At 43.1% G+C, this 17717-nt stretch overlaps 1 protein-coding gene across 4 annotated transcripts in view; it reads right to left on the minus strand.

Annotated features, from left to right (window-relative positions):
- The window catches only part of rps6ka1 (ribosomal protein S6 kinase a, polypeptide 1), a 47143-nt gene that overhangs the window by 18298 nt on the left and 11128 nt on the right, over positions 1-17717 (minus strand). For all 4 annotated transcript variants that reach the window (XM_030117321.1, XM_030117322.1, XM_030117318.1 and 1 more), the window contains exon 2: positions 16440-16484. In XM_030117321.1, coding sequence (XP_029973181.1) covers positions 16440-16484 — 45 coding nt within the window. The remainder of the gene's footprint in view (positions 1-16439; positions 16485-17717) is intronic.

Genomic DNA, 17717 nt, shown 5'->3' on the forward strand with positions numbered 1-17717 from the left:
AGATCTGCTTTATAGCAGGTCTGCAGCTTTATGACGCTTGTGAGACACAATTCACATAATTTCATTACATGCTTGTTTCCAAGCTTTCGAAACACACCACATGAAAAAGAAATCTAATTATTTCAGGTACTTTTTTCTGAATATCCTTGAGGATAAGAACTTTAAAAAATTCAATGAAACATATTCTTGGTTTAAAGCTGTTTTTAAGCATATTTATAGAGGCTATAGTTTCAGTCTTTTTTTTCCCCCCACTCTCTGTAAAGCGCTGTGATTTCTAACTGCACAAACATCTCACCATCAGACCGTGTGCGTATCCTTGAAGCAACTTGAACTTCAGTTTGGTTCAATAAGAAAATACTTGAAATCTTTGAAAACTTTCAAAGCAGTCTTGATGTTTTGCTGAATCTTGGTAATTACTTCAGTCTGCTTTTCACTTAGTTTCTACTCTTTTTTTTGTTGTTTGTTTCTTTTTTGATGAGGCTTCAGCTAAAAGTCTAACTTTTGGGTAGAAAGCTTTTGTTCCTTCACCCTGCATCACCACATTTATTGCACACTACGTGCTCAGTTTTCCTGAAACGCCAGTATCCGATGCTTGGAGCTGTTCTTGAACGCCTCTCGGGTGAACAGATGTAGTAAAAGGTGCTGCAGCTGCAGTCAGGAGACCCATTCAACTAAAACACAGTAAAGACTCTGCAGAGGACTTAATACAGTTAACTTCAGCAAACCCTGATCGTAAATCTTCCTTCAAAATTATCCAAATATCAATCCAAAAGCTGCTGATGTGTATCTTTAAAAAACAGAGAACAGAGGAGCGAAGAGCGAGCAGAAGGAGAAGGAGAGTGAGGTTTAGAGCAGCAGAGGTTAGACTGTGTACAGTGGGGTCCAAAGATTTAGAGCTCCACTCGAGCACTGAGGCAGGCTGGGTAATTGGGCCGTAAACCATATCTCCCTGCCCATGTGTGTGTGCGTGTGTGTGTGTGTGTGTGTTCCCAGCAGCACTGCGGGCCTCTTAAGCTGCTCCTCCCATCAGCATCAGTTTCTGCAGATGACAAACCGAGATTAGAGGGCGGCCGCTTGACGGACACGTCACTTGAACCGCGCACACACACAAGAAAACAGAAATAATCGCTAACAACTGCTGATTTACTTCCTCTGAGAACAAGTGCACATGCACACCACACACTCACACACACAGACAAACACACACAAAGCCCTCCTGGGGCTGCAGAGGCAATTATAACCAGGTCTTTCAGCTACAGCAAAGAGGAAGGAGTCATTTTAATTTGTGCTAAAACCTTGTGGAGAGGCTCAATTAACCTGCTTCAGGAACACAATGAAGATGTGAATGACTGTACGCGCCTGTTGTTGTATGAGTGAAACTTCATTTTGATAAGCCGCGCTAACAGATTTTTTTTTTCTTCTTTTTACTGTCCCTGAGTGATTACATGCAGGGTTTTTTTTTTTTTTTTTTTTTTTGAGTGCGTCTGTGTCAGCTCAAAGTCCGGCTTGCATAATTAAGTTGATTTTCCACTCCGCGCTCTCGTTAACTGACTAACTGGCGATTTCAGAGAAAGGAACACTAAAAGTTGTTTATACATAACGGATGAACCGCACAGCGCTCCGACGATTCGCTGAGAGCTATTGATTTGCCAAACGCCGTTCAATCAGGCATCACAATGTCAAACATCCTTTTTTTTTTTTTTTTTTTACAAGACTTTGTTTGACCTTGTTTAAAAAAAAAAAAAAGCTGCATGCATTCACAGTCGTACAAAAGGTTTCCAGCCTGAGTTGATTTTGAGGCCGTCCTTGCCTTTGAGTGACAATTTTTTATTTATTTATTTTTTTTGACAGAAAGGAAGAAAAAGTTTGGTTCGAAACTTTGCAAGAACAAAAGCGAAGCGCATAATACGGAGCAAGGGAGTCAAGTACACCTGCCTGGCACGCCGTTAAATAGCCGGCTTTCATCCGGACGGCGCGGCGCCGTGACGGATCGGATTTTGAGGAGGTGAGGAGGCGCGACGGCGGAGGATGATGTAGTGGTGGTCGGCGCGGTGGAGTGATGAGGGGGCAGAGTATGAAAGAGGGCATCTTCAAGCCTCGGTGCCTTTTTCTCATTTGAAAAGTCGTGCGTGTGAAGTGTGCGTCATTAGCCGTTCCCCTTCCGTCATCGCGGTGCGGCTGGAACGCCAGAGTCCACCTGCAGGGCCGCGCTGACAGAGCCCAGCGGCCGTTACTGCCTGATTAAACACAACAGCAGAACAATATGATTGTTTGTCGTCGGCCTGCTGGTTGATAATCCAATAAAGCTTTACTGCCGTCAAACCTTATCAGGTGTGATGAATAAAATAAATAAATCCATGAATGAAGGAGATGATAAAAATAATGAATTTTGGACTTCATGTTACAAGAAGAGTCAATTACAACACAGTCGTTTCAATTCGCTTCCACAGAGAAACCGAACAGTTTCATATGAGCAACTGCAGAAAGGAAAAACCTCTTTAAAAAGGAAGAAATCAGACTCTGAGGTGGCGGCTTTCTGCCTTGCTTTCTAGTGAATGCGGATCCAGAGGCTTTTCATTTCTAAGCTGTGGTGACCCTGCTGTGTTTCTCTGAAGTAGCCAGATATGCAGGGCTGCAGAACTTCCTGCTTATTTGTGAGTTACCACTGAAAGAGAAGTGATCCAAACTAGAGATAAAGGAGAAAGAAAACAAGCGACTTTCATTATGTATTGTTCCAAATCATTTATCTGACAGGAAATCACTGCAAATAAGTTTCAAGTACTTCACTTGTAGTAAAGAGTCGATCTGGTGGTCGAGTTGGACAATAAATATGGAATGATTATTTTCAAAGTCAAAATTTCCACTTTGCACTAATAAAGCCATCCAGCATTTGTTTTCTAGATTCAAAACATTATCTCCTAATGTGAATCATTGTTCAGCATTGAGCTAAAAACTGCAGATGAGTGCAGAAAAACGCTTGTTTAGCTTGAGAAACTGAGTTTAGAGTGAGAGAGACGAGCCTCGAGCTTGAGAGTCAGCAGCTCTGAGCTGAAAACGAATTTCCTTCTGCTAATGTAGATTTCATCGAACGAGGCAGGAAATGTTTCCCCTTCTGCATCAGACATCGTTTCTCTGGCAGCATGTTTGATCCAATACAAAAGTACACACTATAGTGTTTTCAGTTATCAGAGTCTGAATTTCATGAATTACTTTATGAACTAATTAATGTGAAATTAGTTTCACATTCAAGACCTTCATGTTAAAAGAATATCATGAAATGGAAAAACTTTACTATCCAGAACTGAAAAAGCTAAAATCATAAAATTAAATCAGCCTCGAACAAATTTAAACAAGTGGCAGAAATAATGCAAATTTAGCTTGAATTGAACTCAGAGATAGGAGTGAAACAGTTTCCATTTGTAAAAACGCAACAAATCCAGCCTGCACGCTGCAGGCACAAGCATAAATCAGAATTCAGAACATATTATTGCCGATCACTTGGAAAGCTTTCCCACACAATTTAACGCGTTCTGCTGCAGCGCCGCCGCTGCTGCACAGCCGAGCTGTAATGAACTTACAGGGGCTCCATGCACTTCATATAAACAGTAAATCTCATGGGCCTGCAGCGGTCGGACTGATAATACAACCGCTCAGGTACATCGTGAAAGCTTACATTTTAAAAGCATGTCTTTAAAAGATCTATATATATATATATAAGGAATATTGAAACTTGTGCACGAGTTTATCCGTCATGTAGATAAAAAAGATCAGAGATCGTGTTGATAAAGACAGAAAATCAAACAAAATAAAAGGTTATTCCATCAATCTACCCAATTATTGCCTTCTGTGCTTTAAAACTAACTTTCACATCCCGAGATCTTCGTACAGGATTTGTGTGAGTGAAGCAGTTCTTACTCTGGGGGACCATCGGCCCTAAAGCTACACAAAAGCAGCAGGAGCCATCTTGAAAGAGCCGAGCTGCTTTTTCAAGCAAGATTAACTGAAAAAATAAACTTGTTTTTTCAGGAGCCAAAGTTTCTTTCAATGAAGATAAATATAAACATGAAAATATGATGATAATCCACAGCAGGGAAAACACAACCTGAACTTGGATACAAATATTGATATGTTTTGGCATCAAACGTTCACAAACGTGAGATTTTTAGTCTGGAGAAATTTCAGATGTATGTAATCCCCTCTAAAAAAATGCCAGTATGACCATGTTATTTTTCAATGCTGTCCTAAAAATCAACAATGTGAGTGTTTTTCCAGCTGATCCCTTTTACAGGGGTCTCCAGGAGGGCTGGTTAAACATACGCTTCGTGATAATATAATCCAGAACTGCAAAGGTTATTGCAATGAATAAACACTTAAGTTAATGATGACTGATGTTTTTGTGCTATTTACAACCAAAATAACAATGCTCCTATTATTTGGACCCCTCGGTTTGTTATTTTTGATCACATGGTCATCTGCAGGGCTTCAGAAGCAGAGCAGATGATGTTGTTTTCAGGCCATTTTTCTCCTTTAATTTTGTAAATCTTGTGCTTTTGACTGTTAACCTGTCGCCACCGGGTGTGTATGCTGAAATCCCTTGATCGGCCAATTAAAATTCCTGAATCTAATGACGATTGTTATGCATGATGCATGAAATCCAGCGAGTTCACATGTGTACGTGCATCTCTGTTCATCTTGATCCGCAGAGCTAACAAGCATAACTGCACAAACATTGGCTTCCTGCAAGAAATGAAGACGCAGAGTTTTTACCAAGATATTCAGATCTAAGGACTTATTTACTGGAGTTCAAAGCAAAGCTGAAGTGTGTGTAGTTTGTGAATAACAGATTAATATGATCAAAGATTACAGTTTCAATTGCTATTACCACACAAGTGTCGTACATCATAATATTTTTTACTACAAGATGCATGAATAATAATTATTATTTGAGGCACAGTCCCCCTCAGTTGATTCACAGCCCATTAACTGTCTTTGTCTTTATTTCTTTCACAAGACGGTTGGGGTTTATTTTTCTTCCTCGAAGGCTTCACACACAGTTGACTGTTCTGTCAGTCTTACAGCTCGAAAGTGCCTCATCAGGACAATTTACATTCAAGACTGTATCCACAATCAGCTCAGATAATTAATATCCACAGATGGAGTTTATTTGTCTTCCCCTGAAAGAATGCAACGCACAAGTGTGATTGAATCCACTGTCACAGTTGACTTCCCTTCACATTAAAACATCTGCTGTCTATTCACTCCTCATTAGGCTCTCATCGGATCATTAGCTTCTATGCCGATTTTTGCTGCAGTTCAAACAGAAACCACTCCGATGACATTAAATTAGGCAGGAATAACCACAATTAGGCTTAATAATGGTCGTCTGTGATTTGCGGATCCCTGCAGCGCTGCTTCATTTGTCATGTGAGAGTTAACTTAGAGTCCGTCTTAACAGAACGAGCCTTTAACAATCCTGATTCATTACATTTTAAGAACCAAGAACACATCAGTACTCCATGGATTCACATGGTGTAGGAGCGGGATGGACGTCATGTCTGATTGAAAACAGCAGCATATCAACGTACATGAGTATCATGACAATGACAACTACTGCTACCACTCATGAGTTTTTCCACCTCACACCACACAGTACAGTCCTTTATTCTCAACGTGAGGGGCGAAACGCTGGCCGCTCGGTGACATTTGAGGACGTTGCCAAGTCAGAATGACAGCAAGTGCAATTCTTTCGGGACTCCATTCTGCCTGAAAGCAGGAATAAAATAAGCTCAGTGTGTGATGTGCTGCGATTTCAATGTGACGTCTGTCCTGGAAGCCTAAAAGCAGCCTCTACGTTATGTTCTGTGAAGCAGATGAACATAAAGCCATCGTACCCGCTTCTGCCGTTTGGTTCCCTGATGCATCCTGACACAGGCCCAGCAAACCTGTGGCTCTGGGCGACGTCTGAGCCGATCAGTCGGAGGTCTCACCAGATTATTTGCTCCTCACACATAAGGCAGACCTCCCAAGTCCTCTGAAAAGACCAACCAAGTGGCAAAAACTAGAAAAAAAAAGTGTTTTCTAGTGGCACAATCTGATTAGTATGTACAGTCAGTCTGGATTTTCTGGCTGCAGGTGAATTATTTTTCACTTGTTTGTTCAGGTGACCCATGGCCCCTGATGACAACTGGCATTTGAACAAATTTCAGGTTAAATGGAGGTTAATGGAGGCACTGGGCAGCGGACGTAGGCAAAGGAAGTGGAACATGTGAATACAACATGAGCATAAGCGCAAAGGCAACCGTTACTCTTTATACATATAGAACTATTAACATACACTCACAAATTGGTAGATTTGTACAATCTCAATCAAAAAAAGGTGAAATTTTTTATTAAATAGTAAAATGTCTTACAGAAGGTTTAACACATGGCTTATTGTGAGTAAATAGTGAGTCCCTCACTATTTGCATATCAAACACGCTTTGTTTCATGCCAAGAAGTAATTTTTTTGTGTGAATACTGGACTTCCTGATGTTTTTCATATCACAACATATGTGATAGTGGCTGCTGGGATCCATAGGGAAAGAAAAGGATAAAACTTCTCCTGCTGTGTTTCATGCTTTTAATCCTTGCCTCCCATAGACTGTTCCTATGGCTGCATCTTTCCTTGAAAATCCCCTCTACTGCTGATAAAATCAGTTGGACGAGAATTACAATGCTATTTTTATGAATATCCACAGCGTCTCGATCTTTTTTTTTTTTTTGGCAAATGTGGTTTTACTAGAAAACAGACTCACTTGAAGAAGGGAAATCCAGTGTGAAATCCGATAAGCTGTGTCATTGTTGAGGTCATTGAGCAGCGACACACATCAGGCTCGTCATGCGTCTGAGTCACGTATGAGCAGGAGAGGATGCTGTGCCGAGCAAGAATCCCACAACACAGACACTATGAATCTAATATTTTAGCTTTTGAGACAAAAAAAAAAAAAAACTGCATGTATGAGGCCACCGAATGATATAATGACAGAGCTGTCATCAATACTATACAAACACAAAGCCTGGAGCTCACACCCGGCTCTGGCTGTTAAGTGTGTGTGTGTGTGTGTGAGTGTGTGTGGCTATATTTGTGGGTGCAGATCTGTGTGCCGGAGCCACATCTGTGACAGGAACAAGCAAAGTCACCTCTGAGCCCCGCGCCACTATGCTGCCATCAGCAACTCCTCCTGAAGTGTAAAAATGGACACATTTTGTTCCTCCTCCTCTTCCTGCTGCCGCTGCTGCTGTTGTTACTCTATTCAAAGTCAGTTCGCTCCAAAAACGCACAACCTCGCAGAAAACCACACACTTGCAAAAACACTGACAAAATAGATTTACATGACTCAACAGTTAAAAATAAACACGGCCGGCCAGCTGCAGCATTTTAAGGTTTTCCCTTTTTTTTTTTTTTTTTTTTTTCTTTTGGTGACAGGAAGAACGAGCGGAGTAGATTGTGTAATTAAATGCAAATTCCTAAATGTTGAGTGCGCGGACATAGGAAAAATGCATTTGGTGCATTCGAGGTTCCATCCTTAAAGCTCGCAGCGATATAGGCAGCTCCGTTCACTTCTCCGGCTAATAACCCCTCCCTCTAACCTTGCAGAGGAATGTGAAGTGTTTAGCTGTGCGCAGCTCCGAGGCGTGTCCAAACCCTGTTAATACAGGCTCCTGCTCACTGGGGATCACAGCCAAACAGATGCCAGCGTAATGCATTGCTCCTCTGGCAAGATTTCATGCTCTCTGTTCTCTCTTTGCAAGATGGCGAAACGCTTTTCTAAGAAACGTTTGACTCTGTTTAACTGTGGAAAATGTTTGACCATGTTGTGCCGAATGGAAAAAAGCATATGAAATGCAGATTAAACACGCACGAGCACACAAGCAGCACTGATCCGTTCCTGCTTTTATTCTGTTAATGTCTGTTTTAACTAAGACAAAAGGGCCAGCTCAGCGTGTTGTTCTCTGCCAGCTGTGCCTTACAACATTACTATGTTATACAGACGTATATTATCCATTCTTTATGAGACCCTGAACAGTTGGAATGAGTTGTGGTTCATTCTCTTAATGAAGAATGAAAGAGGAAATATCGTTAGAGTACAAAGAAGCAAGGATGGCGAATAAAAACAGAGGATAAAAGCGTGAATATCGCTCTGTTAGCCCTGTTCAGGGAACACTCCGGCTACCCAGCTCCATCGCCCTGCAACTCTAGACTGGATCAAGTGGTACAGAAGCTGGGCGGAGGGAGATGAGGCCCACTTTTACAAGGATCGTAACTTGTGGCTTGTTGAAAACCGTCTGAAAATGGCAAATACTTTAATATTTCAGAGAATAGAAATGAAAGAGTTTTGCACAGTAGCTGTACACCGATGATCTCGGAGCAAATCTAAGATGATCGGTTGGTAAACCTCAGCTGATCCAACACAGAATGACTTTAATTGTGTTTTTATCCTGCTTTCGACAAAGAGACCCAAACAATTCAATAGAGTTCAAGTTACCTTTAATCGCAATGCGTTCAGTTCTCCCTTACAGTGATATTTAATCCATCAAATCTCATGAAAATTAATTTGGAAGGACTGATATTCACACAGGTTTGTTGGTGTGATCTTGATAGTATTTGCACATAATTCTTGACGTGTCTTGTGACTTGGCAAACAGACATCACGTCGGACAGATGGTTGAGGGGTAGTAAAACCACCGTGTCACTTTATTTATTAAACACGAGAAAGCTAATGTAGCAGTCCTCAGCTATCTGGCACTCCTCTCTGCAGGGCCGACAAAAATGCCCACATTTGTTACAACACAACGTTGCGGTGTGAATATAAAGCTCCGGCTGGAGCTCGGAGCCAAAATCCGCACGCCTCTAGTGGAAAGCCCTCGTGTGCACATGCCCAGATTCTGCATAAATCCTTGATACGAGCCCACAGAGGGGCAAGCGAGGAGAGCGCGTTAAAATGATAGGATGCATCTCACCAAGAGGTAAAACACCAGCAGCCCCCTGCAGGGACGGCAGCCAAAAGAAAGAGACGTCGAGAATGGAAAGAGAGGAAAAGACTGGAAATTTATAAAGTACAAATTGAAGGATTCTGCATTTCGCTCTCTGCCTCGGTGCCTTCTGGCCCTGTGAGGAGAGTCAGCGAATTTGAAAAAAAAAAAACAAAACAAGGCTTACAATATGCCTGCTGAGGATAAAGCTCCCCATAAGAGGCGCACAGGGACGAGAGAGGCTGCAAGGCAAAGCCTGTATGTGGGACATTTACAAGAAGTGAAGCATGCTGATTGCATTATTTTTTTTTTGTCTTCTCTGTTCAGACTTTAATTAGAAAATTGATCTTGTTGCGTTTCAGTAGCTAAATATGGAGATAAACCTACAGTTGGTAAGGTTTGTTTATAGATGCTTTTTTTTTTTCAAACTTTGCGCTCACTGCAGCCTTTTAGAGACAAATGACCACAGTATCTTGTTATCTTATATCTGGCAGGATACTCTGAGGGTGTTGTGATTCTGCGCTTCAACACTGCATTCAAAGCAAAGAAGCTTGTGTGGCTTTCTTTCTTTCTTTCTTTCGTCATTATTTTTCCTCTCCCCCCCGAGTTTTCATCTCTCAGCCCCAGTGTGCGTAATGCCATTTTCGACTTCCACAACAATCTTCTGCTGAATTAATTAAAGTGACGGGTAGTCACTTAGCAACCACAACAAAGCGGCCGCGAGGAATTTCACTGTTACAGAAATGATGCATTAACACTCATAATACACACACCAGAAAAATATATCTTCAAATATTTCTATTAGATTTGAAAACGAAGCAGAAATGCAGTTGAAATTATAGATAAAAAGCTTTCCAAGACATCTTCGAGCCATAAGTAATCAGTACCACAGTTTTATTTAAACTACAGCACAGATCCCTCCAGGGAAAGCCTGACCTATAGATGAAAGAGGATTGCTGGAGGAGAGTCATCATCCCTGCTTTGTTTGGAATTTTAAAATACTTGCATCGATGCGTTTTATCTGGAAATCATGACCATGAGGATAAAGCGGGATCTTTTAATCCCACTTACTATATGAAAGATTCAGTGGCGGGGGGGGGGGGGGGGGGGGTTAAATGAGTATCTCCCCAGGACTCCCTCGGCCAATCACGTCCTGCTCATATGAAACATAAAGAGCAAACTGGAAGATCTTGCACGGCAGCTGCAGCAGCTGTTACATGCTGATCAATGTGACCTCGAATTCAGCTAAAGTGCCAAAATGTCCATGAAAACAGACAAACACAGCTGCAAGACACAATCAACGAGCGCGCACGTACACTGGGTCCGGACTTCTGGAGACCGGCCTGAACGCCGATTCTACAGGAACCCACAAGAGGAGGTCTGGGCTGCGCTGACCTTTGCAGAATACATATATTTGTATAAGTAAGTGTCTCAAAGTGGGGAGTGGGGGGGGGGGAGGGGAGGAGAGCCACGTGAATGATGAGCAAGGTCAGGTTTGTGAAAGAAAAGAGTGAGCGGTTGCCATGCCGACAACATGCCTGTGCAAACACCGAGGCTTACGGTTACACAAACACATGCCACGAGGCTACCCAGCCTTCACTTTCCCACTCCACAGCTCGCCAGCCGCGCACGGCACCACGGCGGCCCAGAGGTCGAAAAGCTCTACTTGGAAGCTGCAATCCCTGCCTACATACTTTCTCACTCGCTCTCTCTCTCTCTCCCTCCCCAATGATAAATATTTAATCAGCCTTGGAAACACTCAACACCGCTGCTGCACTGTGCCCCGTCTCTGATTAAGACACAGGAACAAAAGATAAAGATCCTGTGGATGTGTGCAGGGCTTTGGCGAGCGATCTGAGGATGCGGGATGAGCCACAGGTACGCGGAGAGCTTCACGAGCATGTGTGCACTGATTCATCCCTCTCCGGAGACCCAGACGGTGAGGCCAGCTTATTCTTTCCATTTCCTCCTCTTTCAGCCTCCTGCATATCACTTTATTCAGTCAAAGCTCCAGATCAGGCGTCTGTGTCCACACCTGACTGACCAGCAGCCTTCTCCTCTGCTTCCCACTCGGCTCCCCACACTCCGCGCCCGCCGTCCTCTCTCGCCGCTCGCTCCGCCGCAGCCTCTTGTCGCCCGGCCGCCGAGGCACACGCCTCTTGCTCAGCATCCCGGCTGCAGTAAAAAGTCATTATCTGCATTAGGGACTACATAAAGCGCTCCTGACACAGCGTTACGTCTCCCCTCGGGCTCGGTGGGCGGAGAGTCAAGTGGGGATAAACGTGGGAGCGACACAGAAACAGACGAACGCGCTCACCTCAACCTAAACACATAATGTTGAACATTAATCAGGACTTGGTGTATTTGGCAGGACTACAATTTCAATAAACATTTCAAGATGGTCTTCATTGTTCAATCAGTTTGCAAAAAAACTGCATAAAAGATGACAGATTTCAATTTTTTTTGATTTTATCACGATGAAGGCAAAATATTGTGCATTTGTTTGTTTTTCTATTCTGGGACCTGAAGTCGCCTCGGAGGTCAACATCAGGGGAAGCAATAACTTATGTCCGCAGTCATATTAGGGTCAGATTCAGGTCAGGGTTAAGTAAGGGTAAAGATTGGGATTCGGCCCCTTTATTATTGTTTAGCCTATAAATAATCCTACTACAGTGAGCGGTTCATGCACCTCATGTCTATTACAGCTACAATCACTGTCTTCTATTTACAGAGAGAATATCAAGAATTATCCAATTATAAACCTGCGTTTTTCAGCCGTGGGCCGACTGTCAGTTGCTTTGATAACCATGGCAACCGACTCCCCTCGGGCCGGGGGAGGATCTCAACTCCTCGAGGTAAGACAATCATTCAAAGTTGCCATCCGTGGCAGTAACGTGTAAAGTGTCTGCGGCGATATCGTCACTCGTAGATCACTGGATCATTTCATATTCAGCATGTCGATGCAATCTTTTAAACATTACTGTCTGAAATGCCAGAAAATGCATTCAGTCAGAAAGATTTGTTACCAGGACACACTTTTTTAGAGACATAAAATCAGTGTTCGGAGGTCAGTCCGTGTGGAGTTTGCATGTTCTCCCTGTGCATGTGTGGGTTTTCTCAGAGCAGTAAGGATTTGTCAAAGCTAATTGTTGACTCCAAATTACTCCAATGTCTTCATGATAAAGCATTATAAAAGATGGACGGAGGAATAAACTGAACTGAATGACAGTTTGTGGGCTTTTTTTCTGTTCTTTCCAGGCTGCCGCCAATAAACAACAGACCCACACTGCTCTAGTAGTTTACAAGGACACACATAAGTTTTAATAAGTGATCTACTCTCCTTATAAAACAACACTTTAAAATGAAAGAATATCGTTAATTTCTCCAAACGGCCGTCAGCGAGGCAGGCTTGATGTGTGCAGTTTTGCTCAATAACAACAGGCTGAGTGAGACCAGACTCGAAGACTCGCCAGTCAAACCGGGACGAGGCAGTTTCTCATTTGGAAAAAGGCAGCAAACAAGGAATGAGAGAAAATGTTTTTTCACTGAGCAAAAGAAAGAACTACTTAGCCAGTACAGCCCCCTCATGTTTTTTTTTTTTTAAATCGCTGGATTTTCTTTTCATCAGCTCCATGAATGTAAATGCGCTCGGTTGAAAGAGAAGGCTGGTGTTAGCCCTGATCTAAAGTGTAAAATCGGACGGTTTCCAGTCGGCGGCGGGGCCGTTAATTGTCAATCTCTCCTCTCTTGTTAACAGTTGGACGGACTCTTTGTCTCACAAGCTCTCTGTTCCAAAGCTTTTCTGGTTCTGATTCATCTCTCTGTCACACCTGCTCTCTTGTGGGTTTTTTCTGTGATGGGAGTTAAACGCGGTAGAACAAAGTCAAACAATAAACTCGCGTCTCATCGGTTCTGGAGGAGAAGATCAACGAGGCCGATCTCTCTCTGAGTGAGCGGATTTGTCGGAGTCGGGCTGAATAACTCGCTCAGGTTCATTCACAAAAAGTCGTGTCGCTGTTTCCAAAGCACAAAGTGCTTCAACTGCCGAGCTTTGACAAGAAGTGAAACAAAACAGTATAAATCTTCACATTACAAAAGCTTAAAAAAAAAAAAAAAGAGTTAATTGTTATTTTTCATGAAAATATTTCATATTAAGCAGAAACTCCCCCACTAATTCATCACTAGAGGACTAAAACGGCTCATACTGTCGCCTTTACAGCAGGCCACACTTGCCTGTGAGGATAATTCATTTTCACTTCCTTTTGACCGATCTGCAGAAGACAGCTGACCTCTTACTACGCAACAATGCTTTTTTTTTATTCTTCAAGCTCGGCTCTCTTTGACGCTCTGACTGTAATATTCATTGTTTCAGCTTTTCTGCACAAATCTTCCTCGCAGGCGTCCTCAGGGGCAATAAGGCTGATGTGATCTGCTGCTACAAACAGGCCAAATGCCACGTTTGTGTGGGAGCGGAGCGTTTGTGAGAGCCTGGCTCTCAGCCAAGAGGTAAATTGCTGGGTAATGTCATCTGGCTGCTACGAGTCAGACAGACGAGTCGGGGACGCTCAGGTGACGCCGCCGCCGCCGCCGCCGTCGTCTGGTCATCCCGTCAATACAGCTCATCGCCGGGGACCGTTTGTAGCTCTCGCTGTCCCGCCGCACCAGACTCCGTTTTCCCCATTGCGTTTACATAATTGAAATTTAATGAGATAAACACTTTTTTTTTTTCCTAACAATGAAACTGAGAACAGTTCCCTTCAATGGGATCTGGCAGGCATATTTATCATCTGTGATTTTTAGACCATTTACGATTTCTGCAAAATTCTAAAACTGCCAGAAAGGAGAGAAATTGAGGTGTAAACCTCAGTTTCTCATACATTATTGCAAAAGTATACTCGTTGATACAGTATCCAACACTCCAATTTACTCAGCAATGTCAGAAATATACAGAATTACAGAACTGTCAGTTATCAAAAGTTGAAGTTATCTTAAAAAAAAAGTTGTCTAATTTATTTCTACATTTCAGATAATCTAACTACATCCAGTCAATCTAGTTTTAACAGCTTGTTGATTTCTGCTAGGTGATTTCTGGCAGTCTGTTGTCAGAAGCATGAAATCTCATCATAATGTCAATTTCTGACCATATATTAGAGGACTTTTTTTTGTTAAACAAAACAAAAAAAAAAAAACTTGTTCTGTTGAATTTAACATCTATCAAACAATCTCTGTAAAGCTGCACATCTGTAAGTTCTAACCCGCTTATATAAAACTCTACATTACAGATCAGAGAGGAACCCTGTTTAATTTGTCCTTATTTCCTATCAGCTCTTTCATCGTGTTGCTGCTCAGATTAATCTCACATCTTGTGGGTGTTCATATCGCTCTGATCGGAAAGCACAAGATTAAAGGATTAATCGGCGAGTAAATCAAAGAGGCGAGAAACAACTGATTACCTTGGAAATGCAGAAAATAAATAAACTATGTGAATAATGAGGCTGGCTTTTATCTGCGGCTCGGAGGTTACATCAGGTTAATACAGGAGGCGACTTTCATTCTCAGCCAAAGTCACTTCTATCACGAGGCTAATGGACTCAAAAAAGCATCAGAAAGGACAAAGGAGTTATGCTCGTGTGTGTTGCGGGAAGAAGGACTGCTCAGATTTTACAACACGGAGGGCCGGAGAAAGGTGAGACATCTCTGCAGAGCTGTGGATGTTGTGTCCAGAAGCAGGAGGATTTCAGCATTATCACCCCAAAAACTCCCTTCAGTAGATTTAAACAAAAAAAAAAAAGGATCACAGCTTTACTTCTGTGTCCTTCCTCAGCCCCCACCCCCCACCTCTCGCTACCTCTGCCGGAGCCAGGTAACTCCCAGGGCTCCAGTAGATAACAGCAGCCATTATCAGATTTCCCAGCATTTAAGCGGCAGCTCGGTATCGATCGCCGCAGCGCCTGGTTACAGCCGGCCGGCCTACGCGGTGCCGGAGCAGCGCGGGGACGAGGCCCGCCCTCGACCCGGCAACAGCCGGCCTCTCGGGGCGATGGATCCATCAGCCAGAGGTTATTTAAAGACGCCAACGTCCACCATCAAGTATTCATATACCGGATGTAATAAGTGTCCAGGAAACAAGCAGTGGCCTTGATTGCAGAACCGCAAGAAAAACAAAAGCAACCACACTCTTTAGAGGACGCAGGCGTTTAAAAGGATTACATAAATGAAGAGATTTCTGGAATATTCCCCAATCAATTAGCACCACATGTAATGCACAGAACCACAGCGCCGGCCCGGCCTGGCTCATAATTGAATATCATCGACTTTCAGCAGAGGCTCGGTGTCATAATGTGATTTGGGGAAGCATTTGCACCGATGCTAATGCAGACCTGACGCGTTGTCTCCCGTTATGTTTCCCAATCCTGTTTCACTTCCAGAGATTCCGAATAACGAATTTACTCAAATGAATTTTAATTGGGCTACATAGTGATGAAGTAAAATTGGAATATAGCAGAATGTAATTGCAATCATCAAGTACAAAACAACATGGACAAAAAAAAAAAAAAAAATTCCACCAGCATGTTTTCAGTTTTGATTTTTTTGTGATATGCGACTCTTCTATTGATTGCAATAACATTTTGTGATGCACTCAGCCGTGTGTCTTTTTTAGTCACCATCAAATGTTAATGGCTCTGACCGGCGTGGCCGCTCTCACTGAAGCCCTCCTCTCTCTCTCTCTCTCTCTCTCTCTCTCTCTCTCTCTCTCTCTCATCCCACTCACTATCCTCTCCCGGAGTCAAAGCGCATTGTTCGCCACAGAAAGAGAAGACGACATGCTCTTTTGAGACAGAACCCAGGAAATAAAAGAGCCAGGGAGCATTTCCTCGTCCCCCGGCACACGGCTGCAGAGTGATGGCGTACACGGGAGGAAACGAGATCGCGTTTCAGGGCCGGACAATAAAGCGCGGAGGCCGTCCTGGCCGGCCGAAAAGGGCTGACTCGGTGATTTTCGGTTTCCGTCTCCGCGTGTGTGAGCTTATGCGGACCTGGTGTTGTTGGACTGTGAGTGCGTGAGCGGGCCAGACGAGGACAAGCATGACGTGTAGCACTGCCGTCCCGCTCTGCTGACGTAGCAGCCGGACAGCCGCTCAATCAGCCCCATTCAGATGTTACTCAACACCCCCAACGGGCCGTCAAAACTAAATTATTAAATCCACACAGTCGCACAATTCTGATGATCGGAACAACACAATTTTCGGTTCCTCAGAGAAAAAGTGCTGAAGATGAATATCTGCATAACAATTTTGCCTTTGATGGAATTTTGTCTTCTGCGACGGACAAACAAAAGCCAAGTCCTCCGAGTAATTTACTGGATGTGAAGCTGCGCGGATTTTGACTCACGCCGGCGTGCGTCATTATGTTGAGACGCCACATACCTTGAGAGCGGTCGTGTCTCCGTCCTCAGCAGTGCTTTGGCCATTCTGTCAAGAAAAAAAAAAACAAAAAGGCAGATGTGATAAACAATCAGTGTGTATAACAGTACATATATCAAATATGTGTGTGTGTGTGTGTGTGTGTGTGTGCAAAAGAGGGAGAAAGAAAGAGAATCAGGGAATATTTGCAAGTCAGCGTGGGCGGCAGCAGTCCACTGAATCCAGCACTTTGCTCCTCCAACCTAATAATCTAAGACCGACACAAATGCACGTCCTTTGTGAGTTTTCCCGGCAGGAACTATTATTATTATTTGTAAAACAATAGTTTATCTGTCAATTTGCTGCACACAGGTGAAAACGACAAGTACAGGAACCTGTAAGGTATTAAAAAAAGGAAAAGGAGAAAAAAATAAATAAATAAAACAGGAGCCATTATGGTGTCAAGTGGAATTAAGATCACTGGCTGTTATCTACAGGAAGTCTGCAGAGGGCAGACAGACGCAACAATGAAACATGAAAAGGAAGGATTGACTCGCTGACTCATGGTATTTCGTGAGCGGCGCACATCTACACATTTTTAGAAGTCTAATATCTGGGAGGCATTATCTCTATCATTCTGAAGATTAGATACTCGTCTCACCTAACATCGAATCAAAAAAGCCCTCCTGACTCTACATCCTCAGTTTGATAGCGTTGACTCATCCCAGCATCTTTTAGTATTATTCAGGTCAATTGTTCTGTCAGAAACTGAAAGTGCATTTATTTAAACATCAGAAAAATACTTGAAAAAATTAATTTTAATGAATCTTATCTTATATAATTTTGATTTAGGTCCCACCGTCTGAATACTAAATCGGCCACGGTATGGACTGAGCTGCATCTTTACAGTGGATTTAGCCGCAGCTCCCTTCGTGTTTACTGCTGGTGTCTTTCAAACCCACTCCTCCAGTTCCTAATGAAGGTCTTTTGTTGAAAATTTCGAGCTGTCAAGCTCACGCTAACTTGTTTTCACACGTTGACGAAGTGCTGTTGACTTTAAAGGGACTGGAGTGGCAGCCTGTCCGCAATGAACGGCGCTGTAATACTGACACACGTGAAAACAAACATTATCATCGCACCAATCGAAGAAATCAGATCCAGTCCAGAGGCTCATGTTAACAAGAGTGAGGAAAACCCGAGTGACCCCCCCTGCTTTCCGCTCCTCCCTTTGTTTTCCCATTACAGTGGGGCGACCCCGAGGTTGTTCGCTTCCTCCGTGCCCTCTTCCTCTTCCTCTTCCTC

This window comes from Salarias fasciatus, chromosome 19 (genome assembly GCF_902148845.1).
Source record: "Salarias fasciatus chromosome 19, fSalaFa1.1, whole genome shotgun sequence".
Classification (NCBI taxonomy): domain Eukaryota; kingdom Metazoa; phylum Chordata; class Actinopteri; order Blenniiformes; family Blenniidae; genus Salarias; species Salarias fasciatus.